The sequence below is a fragment of the Capricornis sumatraensis genome, chromosome 20 (genome assembly GCF_032405125.1).
Source record: "Capricornis sumatraensis isolate serow.1 chromosome 20, serow.2, whole genome shotgun sequence".
NCBI lineage: Eukaryota > Metazoa > Chordata > Mammalia > Artiodactyla > Bovidae > Capricornis > Capricornis sumatraensis.
In genome coordinates, this window is record NC_091088.1 from 40,379,580 (window position 1) to 40,398,017 (window position 18,438).

The 18,438-nt window shown below is 43.8% G+C and overlaps 1 protein-coding gene across 1 annotated transcript in view; it reads left to right on the top strand.

Annotated features, from left to right (window-relative positions):
- The first annotated feature begins 5,514 nt into the window (after positions 1-5,514).
- PHAF1 (phagophore assembly factor 1) overlaps positions 5,515-18,438 on the top strand; it is a 31,240-nt gene continuing 18,316 nt past the window's right edge. Inside the window, exons 1-3 of the mRNA XM_068991954.1 lie at positions 5,515-5,631; positions 13,839-13,921; positions 17,571-17,654. Of these exons, the coding sequence (XP_068848055.1) occupies positions 5,568-5,631; positions 13,839-13,921; positions 17,571-17,654 (231 nt within the window). The 5' untranslated portion in view covers positions 5,515-5,567. The remainder of the gene's footprint in view (positions 5,632-13,838; positions 13,922-17,570; positions 17,655-18,438) is intronic.

An 18,438-nucleotide genomic window follows, 5' to 3' on the forward strand; every position in this document is an offset into this window, starting at 1 on the left:
TTTGATGTTGCAAACATTCTTTTAAAGTTTAAGACCAGTCGTTTTGTGGGCGTATTTCAAGGCATGATTCTCCTGGATAGCATCAGTTCCCTTTCCTGCATCACCACCACATATATGTACATGGCATAACAAAAATATTCAAGTAGAAAATTAAAATTTGTAGAGTAGAATCGTAGGTGAAAGTGGCAGTTTGGTTCGTTTAAAAGTAAGATAACTCAAAAACAGTTACTGTGTTAGTTGATCCTCAACTTTTGGCTAGAATAATTTAAGCAACTTAAAGTCATTATTGGCCTTATTCAGGTTTTAGAAACATTGGGAAATGTGAGAAGATAAGATACAGGCATAAATTTTTGGTTAGAGAAGATAATGTACATCCGTGAGTGGTAGATGCTAACCAAGTGTGGCTATCGAGCTTTTGAAATGTGGCTACTAAAACCAAGAAACTGAATTTATTTTCTAATTTAAAAACTGAAGCGATGTTAAATATTTTTCTGTTATAACTTTGGGGAGGACTACCTTTGAAAATCTTGTTTCCAGGTTGAAGTACACTGTAAAATACCAAATATCAAAAATTAATACAAAAGAAATAAGGTTTAATTTACTATTTTGACTACATATTAAAATATACACTGTGTTATACTGGGTTAAATAAAAGTAACTATCTTTTTTCCTTTTTAATGTGGTTAGTATAAAATTTTAAATTGCGTGTATTGGCTTATATCAACAATGTCAGCAGGCAAAGGACGTCAGTACATTTCAGTTCAGTCGCTCAGTTGTGTCCGATTCTTGCGACCCCGTGAATCGCAGCACGCCAGGCCTCCCTGTCCATCACCAACTCCTGGAGTTCACTCAAACTCATGTCCATCGAGTCGGTGATGCCATCCAGCCATCTCATCCTCTGTTGTTCCCTTCTCCTGCCCCCAACCACTCCCAGCATCAGGGTCTTTTCCAGTGAGTCAACGCTTCGCATGAGGTGGCCAAAGTATTGGAGTTTCAGCTTTACCATCAGTCCTTCCAAAGAACACCCAGGACTAATCTCCTTTAGAATGGACTGGTTGGATCTCCTTGCAGTCCAAGGGACTCTCGAGAGTCTTCTCCAATACCACAGTTCAAAAGCATCAATTCTTTGGCGCTCAGCTTTCTTAGTCCAACTCTCACATCCATTCATGACCACTGGAAAAATCATAGCCTTGACTAGACGGACCTTTGTGGGCAAAGTAATGTCTCTGCTTTTGAATATGCTGTCTAGGTTGGTCATAACTTTCCTTCCAAGGAGTAAGCGTCTTTTAATTTCATGGCTGCAGTCACCATCTGCAGTGATTTTGGAGCCCCCCAAAATAAAGTCTGACACTGCTTCCACTGTTTCCCCATCTACTTCCCATGAAGTGATGGGACCAGATGCCATGATCTTAAGTTTTCTGAATGTTGAGCTTTCAGCCAACCTTTTCACTCTCCTCTTTCACTTCCATCAAGAGGCTTTTAAGCCCCTCTTCACTTTCTGCCATAAGGGTGGTGTCATCTGCATATCTGAAGTTATTGATATTTCTCCCGGCAATCTTGATTCCAGGTTGTGCTTCTTCCATCACAGCATTTCTCATGATGTACTCTACATATAAATTAAATAAGCAGGGTGACAATATACAGCCTTGATGTATTCCTTTTCCTATTTGGAACCAGTCTGTTGTTCCATGTCCAGTTCTAACTTGCTTCCTGACCTGCATATAGGTTTTTCAAGAGGCAGGTCAGGTGGTCTGGTATTCCCATCACTTTCAGAATTTTCCAGTTTATTGTGATCCACACAATCAAAGGCTTTGGCATAGTCAATAAAGCAGAAACATGTTTTTCTGGAACTCTTGCTTTTTTAATGATCCAGCGGATGTTGGCAATTTGATCTCTGGTTCCTCTGCCTTTTCTAAAACCAGCTTGAACATCTGGAAGTTCACGGTTCACGTATTGCTGAAGCCTGGCTTGGAGAATTTTGAGCATTACTTTACTAGCGTGTGATGAGTGCAGTTGTGTGTTAGTTTGAGCATTCTTTGACATTGCTTTTCTTTAGGAAAGGACATAGATCGTACTTATTTCCAAAAGGAAAAATGTTTTTTTAAAAAGGAAACTATTGTGTCTCAGTGTTTTTAAAACAAAGTGTGACTATTTTACCTCCTAGGATCATTTAGGGAAGAATTGTATATCCAGTGCCCAAAACAGTAAAGTGAAAGTTGCTCAGTTGTGTCCGGATGAAACCATGTCTCCCGCATTGCAGGCAGATTCTTAACAGTTCAGTCACCAGGGAAGCCCAAGAATACTGGAGTGGATAGCCTATCCCTTCTCCAGCCTGTCTTCCAAACCCAGGAGTCAAACTGGGGTCTTCTGCATTGTAGGAGGATTCTTTACCAGCTGAGCTACCAGGGAAGCCCCCAAATAGACACGGTCTTTGTCCTCAGGGAATCTACGATCTGACTCAAAAGTGAACCAAAAGCAGACAAAATACACAACTTGTATTGGAAGTTGTGGATCTTACGGGGCACATCTAACTTGGTCTGGGTGGTCAAAAAGACTTCCTTGAGACATCTGAACTGAGATCCAACTGTCATCATGACAGAAGTATTATAGGTAGCATGGCAAGTTTGAGAAGCTAAGTGCAGTTGAGTGACTGGTGGAACGAGGCGGGGGGGAGGGGTCGGGGGGGGGGGCTGCTGCAGTGAGATGAATCTGAAAGGGTCAGCCGGGGCCAGGGTGAGGGTCACCAGCAGTGCTGGACTCTTCCAGTCATGTTAAAGTCCCTGGACAATTCCCAAGGTCAAACAGGAAGCCAGTGAGCGGTTGGGCGTTTGAGGGAAAAGGTGTTCGATAAAGCTCATTTTGGCTGATAGAACAAGATTAGAAGCAGCAAGTTTGTCCCATTGATATGGTGATGCAAGAGGAAGATTAAGGGTAGCTTAGCGAGCAGGAAAACACTTCAAGTCAGAGAAAAGAGTACAGGAGGCATAACACGATTTTTTCTTACCTGGACAAGCTGGTTGTGTTGCCTAAAACTCCTCAAATTTTATTGGCTTAAAGAATTATTTGCTAAATATCCATCAGGTCAATACCTGCCCATTGACCTAGGGCAGGAACATTGCCAGCATGTGACAGAGCCAAGAAGATAGTGTAATGAAAGGGGCACTGGCTTTTAAAACTGTCATCTGAAACTTAACACATGCATCTTCAGTTTTCATTTCACTGGACCTAGCAAATCACAAGGGCCATGCTCAACTTCATCTGGACAGAGAACCACAGTCTACTTTTTGCCCAGGAAAGAGAATATCTGTGACTACTACAGGCCACCCTTTGAATTCTTAAATATTTAATTTTCCTCTCTTTCCCTCTTATTTGCAATGCAGAAATAGACGTAGAGAACGAAGGTATGGATACCAAGTGGTAAGGCGGGGATGGAATGAATTAGGAGATTGGGATGGACATATATACACTACTATGTATAAAATGGAGCAGGCAGTGGCACCCCACTCCAGTACTCTTGCCTGGAAAATCCCATGGACGAAGGAGCTTGTTAGGCTGCAGTCCATGGGGTCGCTGAGAGTTGGACATGACTCAGTGACTTCACTTTCACTTTTCACTTTCATGCATTGGAAATGGCAACCCACTCCAGTGTTCTTGCCTGGAGAATCCCAGGGACGGGGGAGCCTGGTGGGCTGCTGTCTATGGGGTTGCACAGAGTCGGACACGACTGAAGCGACTTAGCAGCAGCAGCAGCATGTATAAAATAAGTAACTGATGAAAACCTACTGTATAGCACAGGGAACTCTACTCAATACTCTATGGTGGCCCAAATGGAAAGGAAATCCAAAAAGGGGGATATATATATATATATATATAAACATATAGTTAATTCACCTTGCTATATGCAGCAGTAACAACACTGTAAAGCAACTACAATTTTTTTTTAAAGGGAGGAGGGTCCTGTTAACACATACATCATAGTTAGCCACTTCTCTACTGATGGACTGGAGTGGGTAGCCTATCCTTTCTCCAGCGGGTGTTCCCGACCCAGGAATTGAACAGGGGTCTCCTGCACTGCAGGTGGATTCTTTACCAACTGAGCTATCAGGGAAGCTGGACATCTTAATGACTCAGTTTTATTCTTTTGGCATAGGATGTTGCAAATGGATAGCTTTCTCCATGTTTATTTTATTATCAGTAGAAATGACCTCAAGTTTTGGTAGAATCTCCCATGTTACACTCCTACCGAACCAGTTTAAGAATTCAACATGTCTCTGCTAAAAACATTCCTCCAGGGGCAATATAATGGAAAGAATTTGAATTCTACCCCCTCGAACCAAAAGGCCTTCAGCCTCTCTGGGCCTCTCCCCCAACCCCACCCCCTACCCCCTCGCCTGTTAAGTGAGATAGGACCAATCTTGCATCCCAGGGTGGTTGTGAGAATCCAGAGATTCCGTCCATGAAGGGTCAGCTCCAGAAGAAACCTGGTTGTCTTTCAGTTTTAGAGTGCCCCAGGGCATTGGCCAGAAGCTCAGGCTGAACAGGCTGGAGGACACCCTACTCCCGACTTGTAAATAAGGAAACAGGCACAAAAAGCACCAGAGGTTTGATGAAAACCACACAGGGCTGGCGGCAAAGCCGGTGCTCCGGCAGAGTCTGAGCGGCTGCCAGCAGTCTTCGGCTTGCAGCCCTCGGGACTGTGCACAGCGGAAGGAGGTCGGCTATTTAGCTACTCTCTAACCTAGTTCGCTCCCTCAACTTCCCCACCCCTGTCCCACCCCAACACAAGTACTCGAACCCACCCCTCGCTTGCTTTGAGCTCGACCCAAGCCCCAGGGGCCGCAGGGAGAAGGAATCATTTCTGGACAACTAGAGGCAGCTGCGGCCAGCGTCAGTCTCGGCCCCAACCGGGAGTGGTAGGGCGCTGGCGCGGCTTGAGCTTTGAGGCTCCACGTCCTCCCTCCCCGCTGGGCCTCAGACTGTGCGCTCTCGGAACTCGCGTTTTGCGTTCAGTGACTGTGAGTGGGACGTACATGTAGACGGCAGAGAGGTTCCGTATAGCCATGTTACATGTATGTGTTGCGTGGTCACGCACCCTTTTGTGAAAAGTGTTCACTGGGGTGTGCGGATGTCGGGGCGCACGGAATGTGATGCTCCTCATTGCAACACCCGCACTTCCGGAAGGTACTCACAGGCCTTTGTGTTTTTTGCAGGACTGTCGCCGCCGCCTATCCGGAGTTTGCGCGGGAGTGACTCCGCCTTAGCTCCGCCCCCGCGATTGAAATCCCGCCTTCGCCCCGCCTCCACCACACTTTACGGCCTTGCACGCCACTTTTGCCGCAGACGCTCCTGCTGCCGCCGCTGCCCCAGGCTGCTGCCGGTGAAGTGAGGTGAGGTGAGGTCAGGTGAGGTGTAGTGTGGGGCCAGTAGCGCTGGCGACAGGATAGAGGTGGAGAGCCGGGCCGTCGAGGGCCGGCGGGGGTGGTGAGTCACCTGCTGCTTTGTTTCTTAAGCTCCGGTCCCGTCTGCGCTGCCGCAGGGAGGCCGCCCCGGCCCGGCGAGCCGAACCAATGCTGGATCTGGAGGTGGTGCCCGAGCGCTCTCTGGGAAACGAGCAATGGGAATTCGCGCTGGGTGAGTGTGGAGTCTTCCCCCACGACCCTTCTCGCTGATCCTTCCTTCTTTCCCTGCCCTTCCCATCTCTGGGCTCTGCCCCTTACTCCCCTGCACTCGCGGCTCCTTGACTCTTTGGGACTCCAGTCACTAGATACCGGCCCCGACCTGGCAGCCTGTCGCTCAGCCGGGCCCTGACGCCTTTGCATCAGGCCTCGGCGGGGCCCCTCCCGGGGCAGTGCTACAATAATAATAATAACAATGGCTGACACGCCCCAAACGTTTACCCAGGGCCTGACCCTGTTCTCCGGTGCATGATTATATCAGGTTGCCTCCGGGGAGGCCTGAGGGTCGCTAAGATTGTTATTTCTGTACCCATTTTACAGACCAAATAGCTAAGGAGTGACTGACATCCTTAAATACCGCCCCGGTAGTTCATCTCCCTTTGCTTTTCTGGGCCTTGTGTAGCCTCTCCGGAAGGAGAAACCTAGGCACCGTTCTCATCGTCACATACTGGGGAGCTAGTCAGGGGAACTGAGGAGAGTTTTTGTGTTTTAAAGCAACTTCTGACTAGCTTCCTTCTCGTTTTTAATGTCGATGTGTGGTGTAATCCTAAACCCAGACTTAAGCGGAGAGAGTGAATGGTTGAATGAAATAGGAGTTTAAGTAAAGTAACATTTGGTTTGTAAAAATGCAGGTTGGGCATTCTGTGGGATTTGGCCCATGTTTTCCCCTTTTCCTCAATGTCGATACCTTTCTGTGTACTAGTATTTGGATTCAGTAACCCCAGAGTGTGTTTACTTTTATGTTCCAGCACTGGGAAAAGTGGGTGGGGAGCAGGTGTTTGTACTGTTTGTTTGTGCAGGCCTGAACTTTTGTCACACTAATTTGGGCTACTGGACTGAATCAGCTGCTCCATTGGGCTATAGTTTTATCCTTGAATTTGGAAAACTCCTGTCTGTGGAGATAGGGTAGGTGAGAAACTGCAGAACAAATTTGCTAATAGAATTCTACTGGTGCTCAGTGTCTCTGAACTGAACAGCAAGCTGCCTCTGGGTTGTAGGAGCCAGTTGAGAATTTGCAGCCCCCTTCTCCCATAACTTAACTGGTATGAAACACTTCAGCTTCTTGCGAAGCACCAAGAACCTGATTGACAGGCTAATGATATCATTGCCTCCAGGCCCATTTGTTTTGCCGATGCTGTTTGGCTTCTAGTTAGAAAAGAACCTCCCCTAAACACAGCTTCTCATCCCAGGACTTCACAGGGCAGAGTGAAAACTATGACTATAGGTTCAAACTGTGCTTGATGGTATGACTAGGTTGTGTATCTACAAGTACAGTCTCTGGGTCAAAAGTAGAGAGTATCATTTGAGATTTGCAAAAAATGAGGTGGAAGAGTAAGGTTGCTTCTATCAACTGTTGTTGTGATACTTTAACCCCTACTCCAAAGTTTGCCAGTTTCTAGGAATCAAAGATTTGGGTGGTTCTTTCAGGCTGTCTAAATACCAACCACAAGTAGTGAAAAGAACGTTTCTGTATGTTGGACCTAGAACTGAACTTTGAGGGAAAGCTCATACAGGGAATAAGCCTGATGATCATCAGCCTTAATGATTCCTTTTTCTGTCTTGAAAGTCTGCACTTAGGGGAAATTCCCTGGGGATCTAGTGATTGGGCTTCCCTGGTGGCTCAGAGGTTAAAGCGTCTGCCTAGAATGCAGGAGACCTGGATTTGATCCCTGGGTCTGGAAGATCCCCTGGAGAAGGAAATGGCAACCCACTCCAGTACTGTTGCCTGGAGAATCCCATGGAGGGAGGAGCCTGGTAGGCTACAGTCCATGCGGTTGCAAAGAGTCGGACACGACTGAGCGACTTCACTTTCTTTCTAGTTGTTAGGACTTGGCGTTTTCACTGCGGTGGGCTGGGGTTCAGTCCCTGGTTGGGGACCTAAGAGGCTCCAAGCTGTGCAACATGGCCAAAAAAATCCACGTTTTTGTATTATGTCTGCCTGAGAGATGGTCATTTAACTTCCCTAAGCTTTTTATTAAAAAGTAATTTTCCCTCTTTCTCAGTCTTCTTACCAGCCCTTAACACATTTAAGCTGAAATTTAGGCTGATAGGTAGGGATAGGCCTAAGAAGTGAATCTGTGCTTTAGAATTATATTCTTAGGCTAAAGTCACCACAACCCTGTGAGGTTATCTCTATTTGCCAGGTGAGGAACAGGCTCAGAAAGGTAGAAAGGATAAAAAGAAGCCTAGTAGAGATTTCCTGCTTCTCACTGCTCTGCCCTTCTGAGGATTCGCTCAACTTAGTCTCCAGGTTTCTTTTTAGCATCTGTGCAAATGCAGATGTATCCAGTTCTTGCCTTCATCTGCCTGGCATCACAGTGAGGAGCTGCATCCAGCTTTTTGGCTGCCTTCCTGACCTTTGTACTGTTAGGAGATTAGGGAACAACACAGAGATAAGAAAGCCTAGGCAGAGAGGAATCTTTTGCTGGTACCACCTTGGCTTGACCAATGGTGGAGTAAAGGCAGTGCAAACTTAAGTGTTTTCAATGAGACTTACAGAATGTATTGGTGTGGAGACATATCTCTAAATTTGTTTTTAAATTAATCTTTAAAAAGAGATAGCTAATAAAGACCTGCTGTATAGCAGAGGAAATTCTCAATATTCTATAATGACCTATATGAGAAAAGAATTTTTAAAAGAATGGCTATAGATAGATAGATAGATAGAGATATATAACTGATTCACTTTGCTGTATAGCAGAAACCACAACATTTTAGATCAACTATACACCAATTTTTTTTTTTTAACATCGTGAAGATGCCCAAGCTGGGTAAATTTAAAGAGTGAGTAGACAGTAGCCTTCTCTGAGATCACCTTGTTCCAGAGAGACTAGGGGCTTACTCTGTTGAAGGCTCATTCTGTGGACTCTGCTTACAGTCATTGAAAATTGAGTGAGAAGAAGTAGGCATATGCCCTGAAGAATTTAGTCTAGTGGAGGGGAAGGATTACAGAAATATTTCATTTTATTATTTAAAAAACAGTTTATTTTATGGAAGAGACTTGACCTGACCAGAGAATTCAGAGGAGGAGTCTTATCAATCTCTAGGAGCCCGGAGCCAGTACTATTCCTGGAGCCAGTGAGCACCAGGAAGGCCCTGTCAGAAGTCTGCTGCCAGATTTCTCATCTATACTTCCATAGACGTAAATCTTCCAGTCAGTTTCTTTGTTTTTTTTTTTTTTAAGTGGGAAAGATAGATGGGGGTCGGGGGGCGGTGGGAGCTGCGAGCAATTTGGTATTGTAATTAGAGTGTGATGTACTAGTGGGAGATCAGTTTCCCAGATTCCTTGCTTTTTAGTTACCTTCCTGGGACACTATCAGGGAGACTCTGTTCAGTGGGGGAAAGGATGTCTGTTAGTGTGTTGTGGGCATGGGTTTAGGAAGAAAATTTGGAGAGATGGGTAAGGAAGAGGAATCTAGTTTTCTGGCTTGAGTGACTATAGATATTAGAGATACTGAGATCCAGAATATAGAGGAGAGGGTAGAATGAAGAGAAAATTTAAAAGTTGCTTTTTTATCTGTCAACTTTTTATTTGACTTTGACTTATACAGAAAACAGATTAAGATGTGAATCAGAAACTAGGTGGTTAGGTACACGAGGGATGAGCAGAAGGAAATATCGTCCGATATTGAGACCTGGGAAAGTCGGAGGAGCAGCAGGAGAGAGTGATACTGATGGAGACAGGAAGAAAATTCTCAGAGGGGGAGGGTGGTCACAAGGGCTAGAGGATCTGGCTATTGTACCTGATTGCTTTGTTTCACTCCTTCAGAGCTTAGCAGATACATAGGACTACTTCCTGTGGTGTTGAGCACGGTGATTGAGTGCTAAGGATACAGCTGTAAGACAGACAGCTCTACACCAGCAAGGAGACATAAAGGCAAGACTTACAGATAAATAAATGGGATGGGAGGTTTGATTAGATAAGGCAGTCAGGGAAGTGAAGTGTGACCCAAGACCTGAAGAGTGAGAAGAGCTAGCTATGGGGAGAACATTCCAGCAGAGTCCAGAGTTAATGCAAAAGCCTAAAGTGGAAAAGAGCATGATGTGTCCTGGGAGGCTTGGTGAGAAGTGAAAGGAATGATGGGGGTAGACAAGGTCCAAAGTATTCAGAGCTCTTGGCTGAGGGCATATTGTTTGGGTTTTATCCCCCTGTAATGGGAAACCTCTGCCTTTTCTAAAACCAGCTTGAACATCGGGAAGTTCATGGTTCACGTATTGCTGAAACCTGGCTTGGAGAATTTTGAGCATTACTTTACTAGCGTGTGAGATGAGTGCAATTGTGCGGTCGTTTGAGCATTCTTTGGCATTGCCTTTCTTTGGGATGGGAATGAAAACTGACCTTTTCCAGTCCTGTGGCCACTGCTGAGTTTTCCAAAGTTGCTGGCATATTGAGTGCAGCACTTTCACAGCATCATCTTCCAGGATTTGAAATAGCTCAACTGGAATTCCATCACCTCCACTAACTTTGTTCATAGTGATGCTTTCTAAGGCCCACTTGACTTCACCTTCCAGGATGTCTGGCTCTAGGTGAGTGATCACACCATCGTGATTATCTGGGTTGTGAAGCTCTTTTTTGTACAGTTCTTCTGTGTATTTTTGCCACCTCTTCTTAATATCTTCTGCTTCTGTTAGGTCCATACCATTTCTGTCCTTTATCGAGCCCATCTTTGTATGAAATGTTCCCTTGGTATCTCTAATTATCTTGAAGAGATCTCTAGTCTTTCCCATTCTGTTGTTTTCCTCTATTTCTTTGCATTGATCACTGAGGAACGCTTTCTTATCTCTTCTTGCTATTCTTTGGAACGCTGCATTCAGATGCTTCTATCGTTCCTTTTCTCCTTTGCTTTTTGGTTCTCTTCTTTTCACAGCTATTTGTAAGGCCTCCTCAGACAGCCATTTTGCTTTTTTGCATTTCTTTTCCATGGGGATGGTCTTGATCCCTGTCTCCTGTACAGTGTCACGAATCTCTGTCCATAGTTTATCACATACTCTATCTATCAGATCTAGTCCCTTAAATCTATTTCTCACTTCCACTCTATAATCATAAGGGATTTGATTAGGCATACCTGAGTAGTCTAGCGGTTTTCTCTACTTTCTTCAATTTAAGTCTGAATTTGGCAATAAGGAGTTCATGATCTGAGCCACAGAAAAGGCAGAGGAATCAGAGATCAAATTGCCAACATCCGCTGGATCATGGAAAAAGCAAGAGAGTTCCAGAAAAACTATTTCTGCTTTATTGACTGTGCCAAAGCCTTTGACTGTGTGGATCACAATAAACTGTGACCTATATGCAGGTCAGGAAGCAACAGTTAGAACTGGACATGGAACAACAGACTGGTTCCAAATAGGAAAAGGAGTACGTCAAGGCTGTATGTTGTCACCCTGCTTATTTAACTTATATGCAGAGTACATCATGAGAAACGCTGGTCTGGAAGAAGCACAAGCTGGAATCAAGATTGCTGGGAGAAATATCAATAACCTCAGATATGCAGATGACACTACCCTTACGGCAGGAAGTGAAGAGGAGCTAAAAAGCCTCTTGATAAAAGTGAAAGAGGAGAGTGAAACAGTTGGCTTAAAGCTCAACATTCAGAAAACTAAGATCATGGCATCTGGTCCCATCACTTCATGGGAAGTAGTTGGGGAAACAGTGGAAACAGTGTCAGACTTTATTTTGGGGGGCTCCAAAATCACTGCAAATGGTGATTGCAGCCATGAAATTAAAAGACGCTTACTCCTTGGAAGGAAAGTTATGACCAACCTAGATAGCATATTCAAAAGCAGAGACATTACTTTGCCAACAAAGGTCCGTCTAGTCAAGGCTATGGTTTTTCCTGTGGTCATGTATGGATGTGAGAGTTGGACTGTGAAGAAAGCTGAGTGCTGAAGAATTGATGCTTTTGAACTGTGGTGTTGGAGAAGACTCTTGAGAGTCCCTTGGACTGCAAAGAGATTCAATCAGTCCATTCTGAAGGAGATCAGCCCTGGGATTTCTTTGGAGTGAATGATGCTGAAGCTGAAACTCCAGTACTTTGGCCACCTCATGTGAAGAGTTGACTAATTGGAAAAGACTGATACTGGGAGGGATTGGGGGCAGGAGGAGAAGGGAACAACAGAGGATGAGAGGGGTGGATGGCGTCACTGACACGATGGACATGAGTCTGAGTGAACTCCGGGAGTTGGTGATGGACAGGGAGGCCTGGCATGCTGCGATTCATGGGGTCGCGAAGAGTCAGACACGACTGAGCGACTGAACTGAACTGAACTGAATGGGAAACCATTGGAGGGTTATAAGCAGGCTAATAATGAGTAAGGTGTAGGATTTGTACAGTTCAGATGATGGACCATATAGTCCACACCCTTTGGGTGGTTAGGTAACTCTTCAAGCTAGAACAGTTCTCTGGTTTCTTTGCCATATACACAGTTGGTTCCTTTTGGAGGCCATTTTAGTTTTCCTTAACTAGCAGCTGTGTGACAACCGGTCATCGGTGGCTTCTTTGTCTCCTCCAGGTGGGTTACTCCTGAATGACTCAGGACCCAAGACTCCAAGGCCAGGAATTTGATGTGGTTAGGTGTGAAAGAACTCTCCCACAAGAAACTGGTTTGTGCTATGTGGTCTTCTCTTTCTCAGCACCTGAGATTATCTGTCTTGCCCACATGGATGTTTACTGTTCTCCCTGGGAGAGACAGCATAGATGCTCCTCGATTTATGGAATGCCAGCGCTGAGGAATGAATGCATCAACTTGTTCATATTCTCAATGAACATTTAAGTCTCTACCAGGTTCCAGGCCTTGTGCTGGGAAGTACCTTAAGGTCTGGTTACTCCAACTTTCTTCAAACCATAGCATGGGCCACTGAATAAAGGCAGGGTCAAATTATCATTTAAATGTAGATGGGCCACACATTTTTTTAACCTACTGCTTTCTCTGTGAGCTTCTCTGCACATCTCTCCTCTAATCAGAGGTAAACTGATCTTGAATGTGAGCCACTGTCCTGGCCCAAGGTCATGTGGTGGTCTCTCTTCCTTTCTCTTATTACCTAGCCCATAATCCTTCAGTCTCACTAAATAAATGTTTATTCAACAGCTACTATGTGGGTCCCCAATGCTGGAGATCCAAAGAGTGGTGAATAACAGTGAATAACACAGACACTGTCCTTGCACTCATGAAACTTTGTTTTTGGATTGTTTCTGTGAGTTTCTTCTTATTTGAAACATAATGCACTCTGTGAAAGCATACTTTTACTGTTCTCCATGAGTCCCTGAGCTTCCCTGGTGGCTCAGATGGTAAAGAATCCACCTGTAGTGTGGGAGACCTGTGTTCCATCCCTGGGTTGGGAAGATCCCCTGGAGGAGGGCATGGCAACCCACTTCAGTATTCTTGCCTGGAGAATCCCATGGACAGAGACGCCTGGTGGGCTATGGTCCATGGGGTCACAAAGAGGTGGACACAACTGAGCAACTAAGTACACGTGAGTCCCTGGAATCTTAGAGATGTCATTGTAGTTTCAATTTCTTAAACTGGGGCAGGGAGGCATATATTCATTTGTTTATAATGGGCCATAAGTTAAATCAAATGTTAAGATTTAGAGGATGTTTGTGGGTTGATAAGTGAGAATCCAGTGAAATTCTTGGTAAAATAAGTTGATTCTGGTAGACATATGATTCTTCACTTTTTAAATGAGCGCTTACAAATCATCTTCTCCTGCTGACTCAATGAGGAGACAAATATCAGAAAGGAAAAGAGGAAGGACTTGCCTAGGTTATACTTAATCATGGCAGAGTGAGAATCAGAATCTTGGTCTCCAGAGTCATGTAGTCAGTGCATTTCTTTCTTTTTTGGTTCCTACTGACTTGGCTTTCTCCAACCCCTTTGCCTGCTTAGGGATCAGCATAGAAGTCCCCATTTCCAGGAATTCTTTTCTATTTACTCCTTCCCCTTATACAGTCCAGTTTTTCTCTTAGTGCTTGCTGTTAACTTTATTCTCTAGATCTTACTACTTATTGGGCTTATTAAACTTTTATTTACTCAGTATGTCCATAGACCTTAGAGGCTCCCATTCCCACCCTTGGCTTTACTGCAAGGACTAATGCATAGTACACTGATAGATGTCAGTAAGTGGATAGCCCAAGTAACCACACAAATGTCCTTGCTTTATTTCAGGAATGCCTTTGGCTCAGGCGGTGGCCATTCTTCAGAAGCACTGTCGCATCATAAAAAATGTTCAGGTTCTCTACAGTGAACAGGTGAGTGGTAACTGATTTGTTTACTGAAATAGCATCCCTAATCAGTGACTCACCTCTGGAGGTTAATGCTCTGGGAGATACTGACTGGCAGGGATTCCTAGGTCAATGTGTTTGAATGGGAGTGTCTTTAACAGTCACTTACCAAGTACATTTTCTTTTATTCTGAAACACTTACAGTTTTGATCATCTAGTGCTGCTAGAAGTTTAGATGAGCAGTAATAATCAAACTTGCTTTTTGATTATGTTTGACTTACCTACAGGCCCTTAAAAGGGGGATTTTTCAGTGGGAGGTCACTTCAGGGATTGTCTGGTCTTCTAGGGTACTTCCCTTCCACTTTCATGTTCAAAGTAGTCTTTTCTGCTTTGTCAATTGCTTTGGTTTGCATTCAGGATTGTCGCAGTGCAGATTTCTAGCTAGCAGAACATCCCAGACTTGAAAAGAAGCAGGTATAGTTCACCCTTTTAATAAGAATGATCTGATAATATGAAAATTGCAAAACATTGGTTCCAAATTAATGGACATGTTTTACTCTTATTTCTTTTGTCTGATCTGTGGTAATCTTTATTAAATGTTGTGCCAAGAACTACCCTTATAGTATAATGTACATGCCTACAAAGACCTTTTCAGTTTCTAGAAAGAGTATATTTTAGGTTAGCACTGGTGCAGAACTTTCTGAATACCAGGATTTTTTTAATTGGGTTTTATAAGTAAAGTTGGAAACATTTTTATAGACCTTTAGAAATAGGATTCTTCTTAACTCTCTAAAAATACCACTTCTTTGGAATCCATGGTTCTTCTAGGACACAGGCATTGTGGTGCCCTACGGAGCAGCCTTTGTGGTGCTCTGTGTGTCATAAACCTCGGGGGATAGTTTTGATCCTACACAGGCTACAAGATATTCTCAGTCCTTTTCTGAGACCTTTTAAGTACCAATTTGATGATTTTAGTTCCATTTGTTTTTATTAGTTTCTGATCCTAAAGCAAATGGCAGGTTATTTTTGACATGAAGGGGACTGAGACTTCTATGTGGCTTCCACATTTGGCTTAGTTGTCAGAGTTGAGCGTGTTACCTATACCCAGACATTACATTTTATAGCACTGTGCACCTCTGACAGCCTAGTGAGGCCCATGTGAGAGATCCTTCTGAGACAGAGAAGGCTTAATTTCCAAGCAAGTATTTGGAAATTCTTGTGCCAACCACAGGACTTGCGGGAGTGGGCAGAGGTTTGTGGAGCCGCAGTGCCAAAGTGGTTTCTCTTTGAAGAAAAATGAAGAATGGTGACTCTTCCTGTTTTTTGCAATCAGATCATACCTAACCTAATCTGACTCTCAGCATTAGACCATGAGGGAATTACTCAATGACAAGTAGCAGCCATCAAAACAGGGATAATGGGTTTGCTGCTCAAGCTTGTAGCCATCTGTACATTTAGTTCAATCAGATTTAGGCACCCAAGATTCGATACAGTTGAAAGTAGTCTTTAAACTTTTTAACCAGTTTTTTAAATGAGGCTTATTTCTTATATCACTATCTTGTCTCTTATTCCAGTCTTTGGGTACAAATAGTTGTTCTGGCATTAATTAAGCTAATTTTCCCTAATGTCTTCTAAGCAGCTGGAACAACAAGGTTTTAAATCCAGACTTTGGTTCATATCCATGCTTTCCTCATTTCTTGGTTGTACAGCTGTGGCAAGTTAATAACCAGTCTGGTTCTCCAGATGGTTTCCTTATAACAGAATAATCTTTTTATGAGGATCAAGAGGAAATGGCCTCTCAAAGCTCTGATATGATGCTTATTAAATGTGGATCCTTTCCTTGTTGCCCTCCTTCCCTTCTTTTCCCATTTGTCTCTTTGCTTCATCATTTGACCCCATTAAACATTTCAGAAATTTCTTGTTTCCAGCAGATCACAGCTTGAAATTAAATGTGCATGTCAAGTAGATTCCACCTGAGAGGGAAGAGATGTTAACAAGTAACAGAGACAGCTTTATTGAACTGGAAGGACCTCCTTAAACACCACATAGCACATGTGATTTTGGTTCTGGAGATATAAAGTACTAAGAAAACATTGATTGTGAGGATGATTTGGTTGCTTTTGAATACTGCTTAGTTATGTCCTAAATTGTAGCAATGCCAAGGGAAAAACGATCAGATCTTGGAAGTGTGTTAAGAAATTCAGATACTCCGAGCAAAGGTCTTTAAAGATTCTGAAATGTTGCTTCATCCTGTTTACCTCCATGGAGTAAATAGAGGGAGAAATAAGAAATATTCTCCCTCAGAAATAGAGGGAGAATAAGTGACCTAAGGTGAGGTTCATTATTCCATCATCTTACTTGAGTCTTGTTGGTTTTAGAAAAACATTCATACAGACCTACTGGAAAATTACAACGTTCTTTCTTCTGATGTTTGCCAGGCATGATGGAGCCACCTGGGCCTACTATCTTGTGAAGATTAGTGAGTGGAGGGGAGTGGACAGTATGAACTAATCTCAGAAAGCTCTTTCTAGAGAATTTTTCCAGTGAGGCCCACACCAGCAGGGGCACCTGGCCTTCTAGCCTGTATCTCTATCTCTGACAGGCACCACCTTCAATCACTGAGCCTACCTTAAGAAGCTCTATAAAGAGAGAAACTTCTCTAAATCTTTTTGGCAGCTATGTGCCAGTTTTAAGAAAGGAAAGGGTTTTGAATGGTGGTGTTTTTCTTCTACTGCTGGGCAGCGTGGTTCAGGGCAATGGAGAGTCTTCAGACTTTGAATTGATTGCTTTGCAGCAGAAGCAGGCAGGTGGGACAGACTCCAGGAAAGAGTATTATATGCTGAGTGCTGTGCTTGGTGCTTTCTGGTCTACTGTCTGTCCTCATGACAACCCTGGAGGGGTAGGGATGACAGTATTCCCATGAAAAAACAGAGAAGTTTAGAGAAACACTTAAGGTCACCAGCTCACCAAGTCTCAGGGCCAGCTCTGTCCATTGCTCTGCTGCTGCTCCCCTCCCCCCAGGACTCATAAGGGGCAAATATAGAAATGACTCCTTAGATCTCAGATTGGGTTTTACAGGAAGAGGCACATGTGACATGGGATGGTGTGTGTCGGCGGCGGTGGGGAGTGAGAGTGTCATCTCATACATAATCAGATCACAAGGCACTTCTTTGTCCAAGAATATGACGCAAAAGAGTCAAAGAATAAAATGTGTTTCCTTTGAGTGGTACAAACAGCCTGGGAGTGAAGGGACATAAGTTCAGCTAACATGCACTGACCATTACTTGCTGAATTTGGATCCTCGTGAGGCCCTTTATAAGGCTTGTATTTCTCATCAATTACTATGTAGCTTTGACAGCAGTAAATAAACTCATGCTACAAATATGGACCCTGGACCTGTGAAAGAAAATGGCCTATATGCCCACATAAGTTTGACTTTTCTCCCAGGTAATAACTCAAAGCCTGGAAAAGAGGCTGTTTTCAACCAATATTATGAAGCAACAGTTGCAGACTGGACATAGAGGACACTGAATTCACAAACCAACCTGTCAGCTGTCTACACTTAGATACTCCCTGTGCAATGCATTTATGTTGTAAGGTTTCAAATTCAGCTGGTGCTGATGAGTATACTTAGTTGTTCAGAGTGTGTATTTATTTATTATTTTGTTTTTTGTAGTCTCCTCTAAGCCATGACCTCATCCTTAACCTGACTCAGGACGGGATCAAACTACTGTTTGATGCTTTCAATCAGAGACTTAAGGTAACTATAAATGACAACTGAAGTTTCATGTCAGGGTGATTAATGTGTGCAGTTGTGGAATGTTTCTGAAACTCCTGAGTGGGAGTAGGCTTGTGGTTCAGAGACAGCCACAATATAGGAGACTGAAGCTGTGCTTGTCCTCCTAAGAGAGGAGCTGGAGGTAGATTGGGATGGATGGAAAGAGACTGGGAGGGACTTTAGTTCTGGGCTCCAGAGGTGAAGGGGAAAGAGTGTTGAAGATATGGAGAACATGCTGTAGGGAGCAGGCTTTTCTGTGTTGAATAGAAAAATGAGAGGAGGTAAATATTTGTCATAGATTATCCTGAGTCTTTAAAATGGGGCCTAACTCCAGAATAGAACTGAAAGACTTTAGTCAGATTTTTGTATCTTATTGTTTTACTTCATTCTTGGGTCAAACAATAAGACTTGGAAGATGAAAAATGGAACCATTCTTCCTAAAATACTGAGGGCTTGGATTTTACCACCACCAGCACTGAGTTGATTCTTAAATCCCTTTAAAGAAATCTAAGTAAACAATTTGCTGGTATGTCTTAATTGGCATTCGAGTACAGTTTACTAGCACCTGTTTCAGACCAGGATGTTTTTAATGCACTATTTACAAATGCCTGGACATGGTAGGTTAGTCATGTGACATCCGACTCATGCCTGAGTCACAAGGTTGAATGTGGCTTGAGGCAGTGGCATGTCAGAGCTGTCGTCCTGGTTAGCTTATGGAGCTGCCTTTCCAGAAGGCTTGGGTACTTCCTACTTCTCACCATCCCAT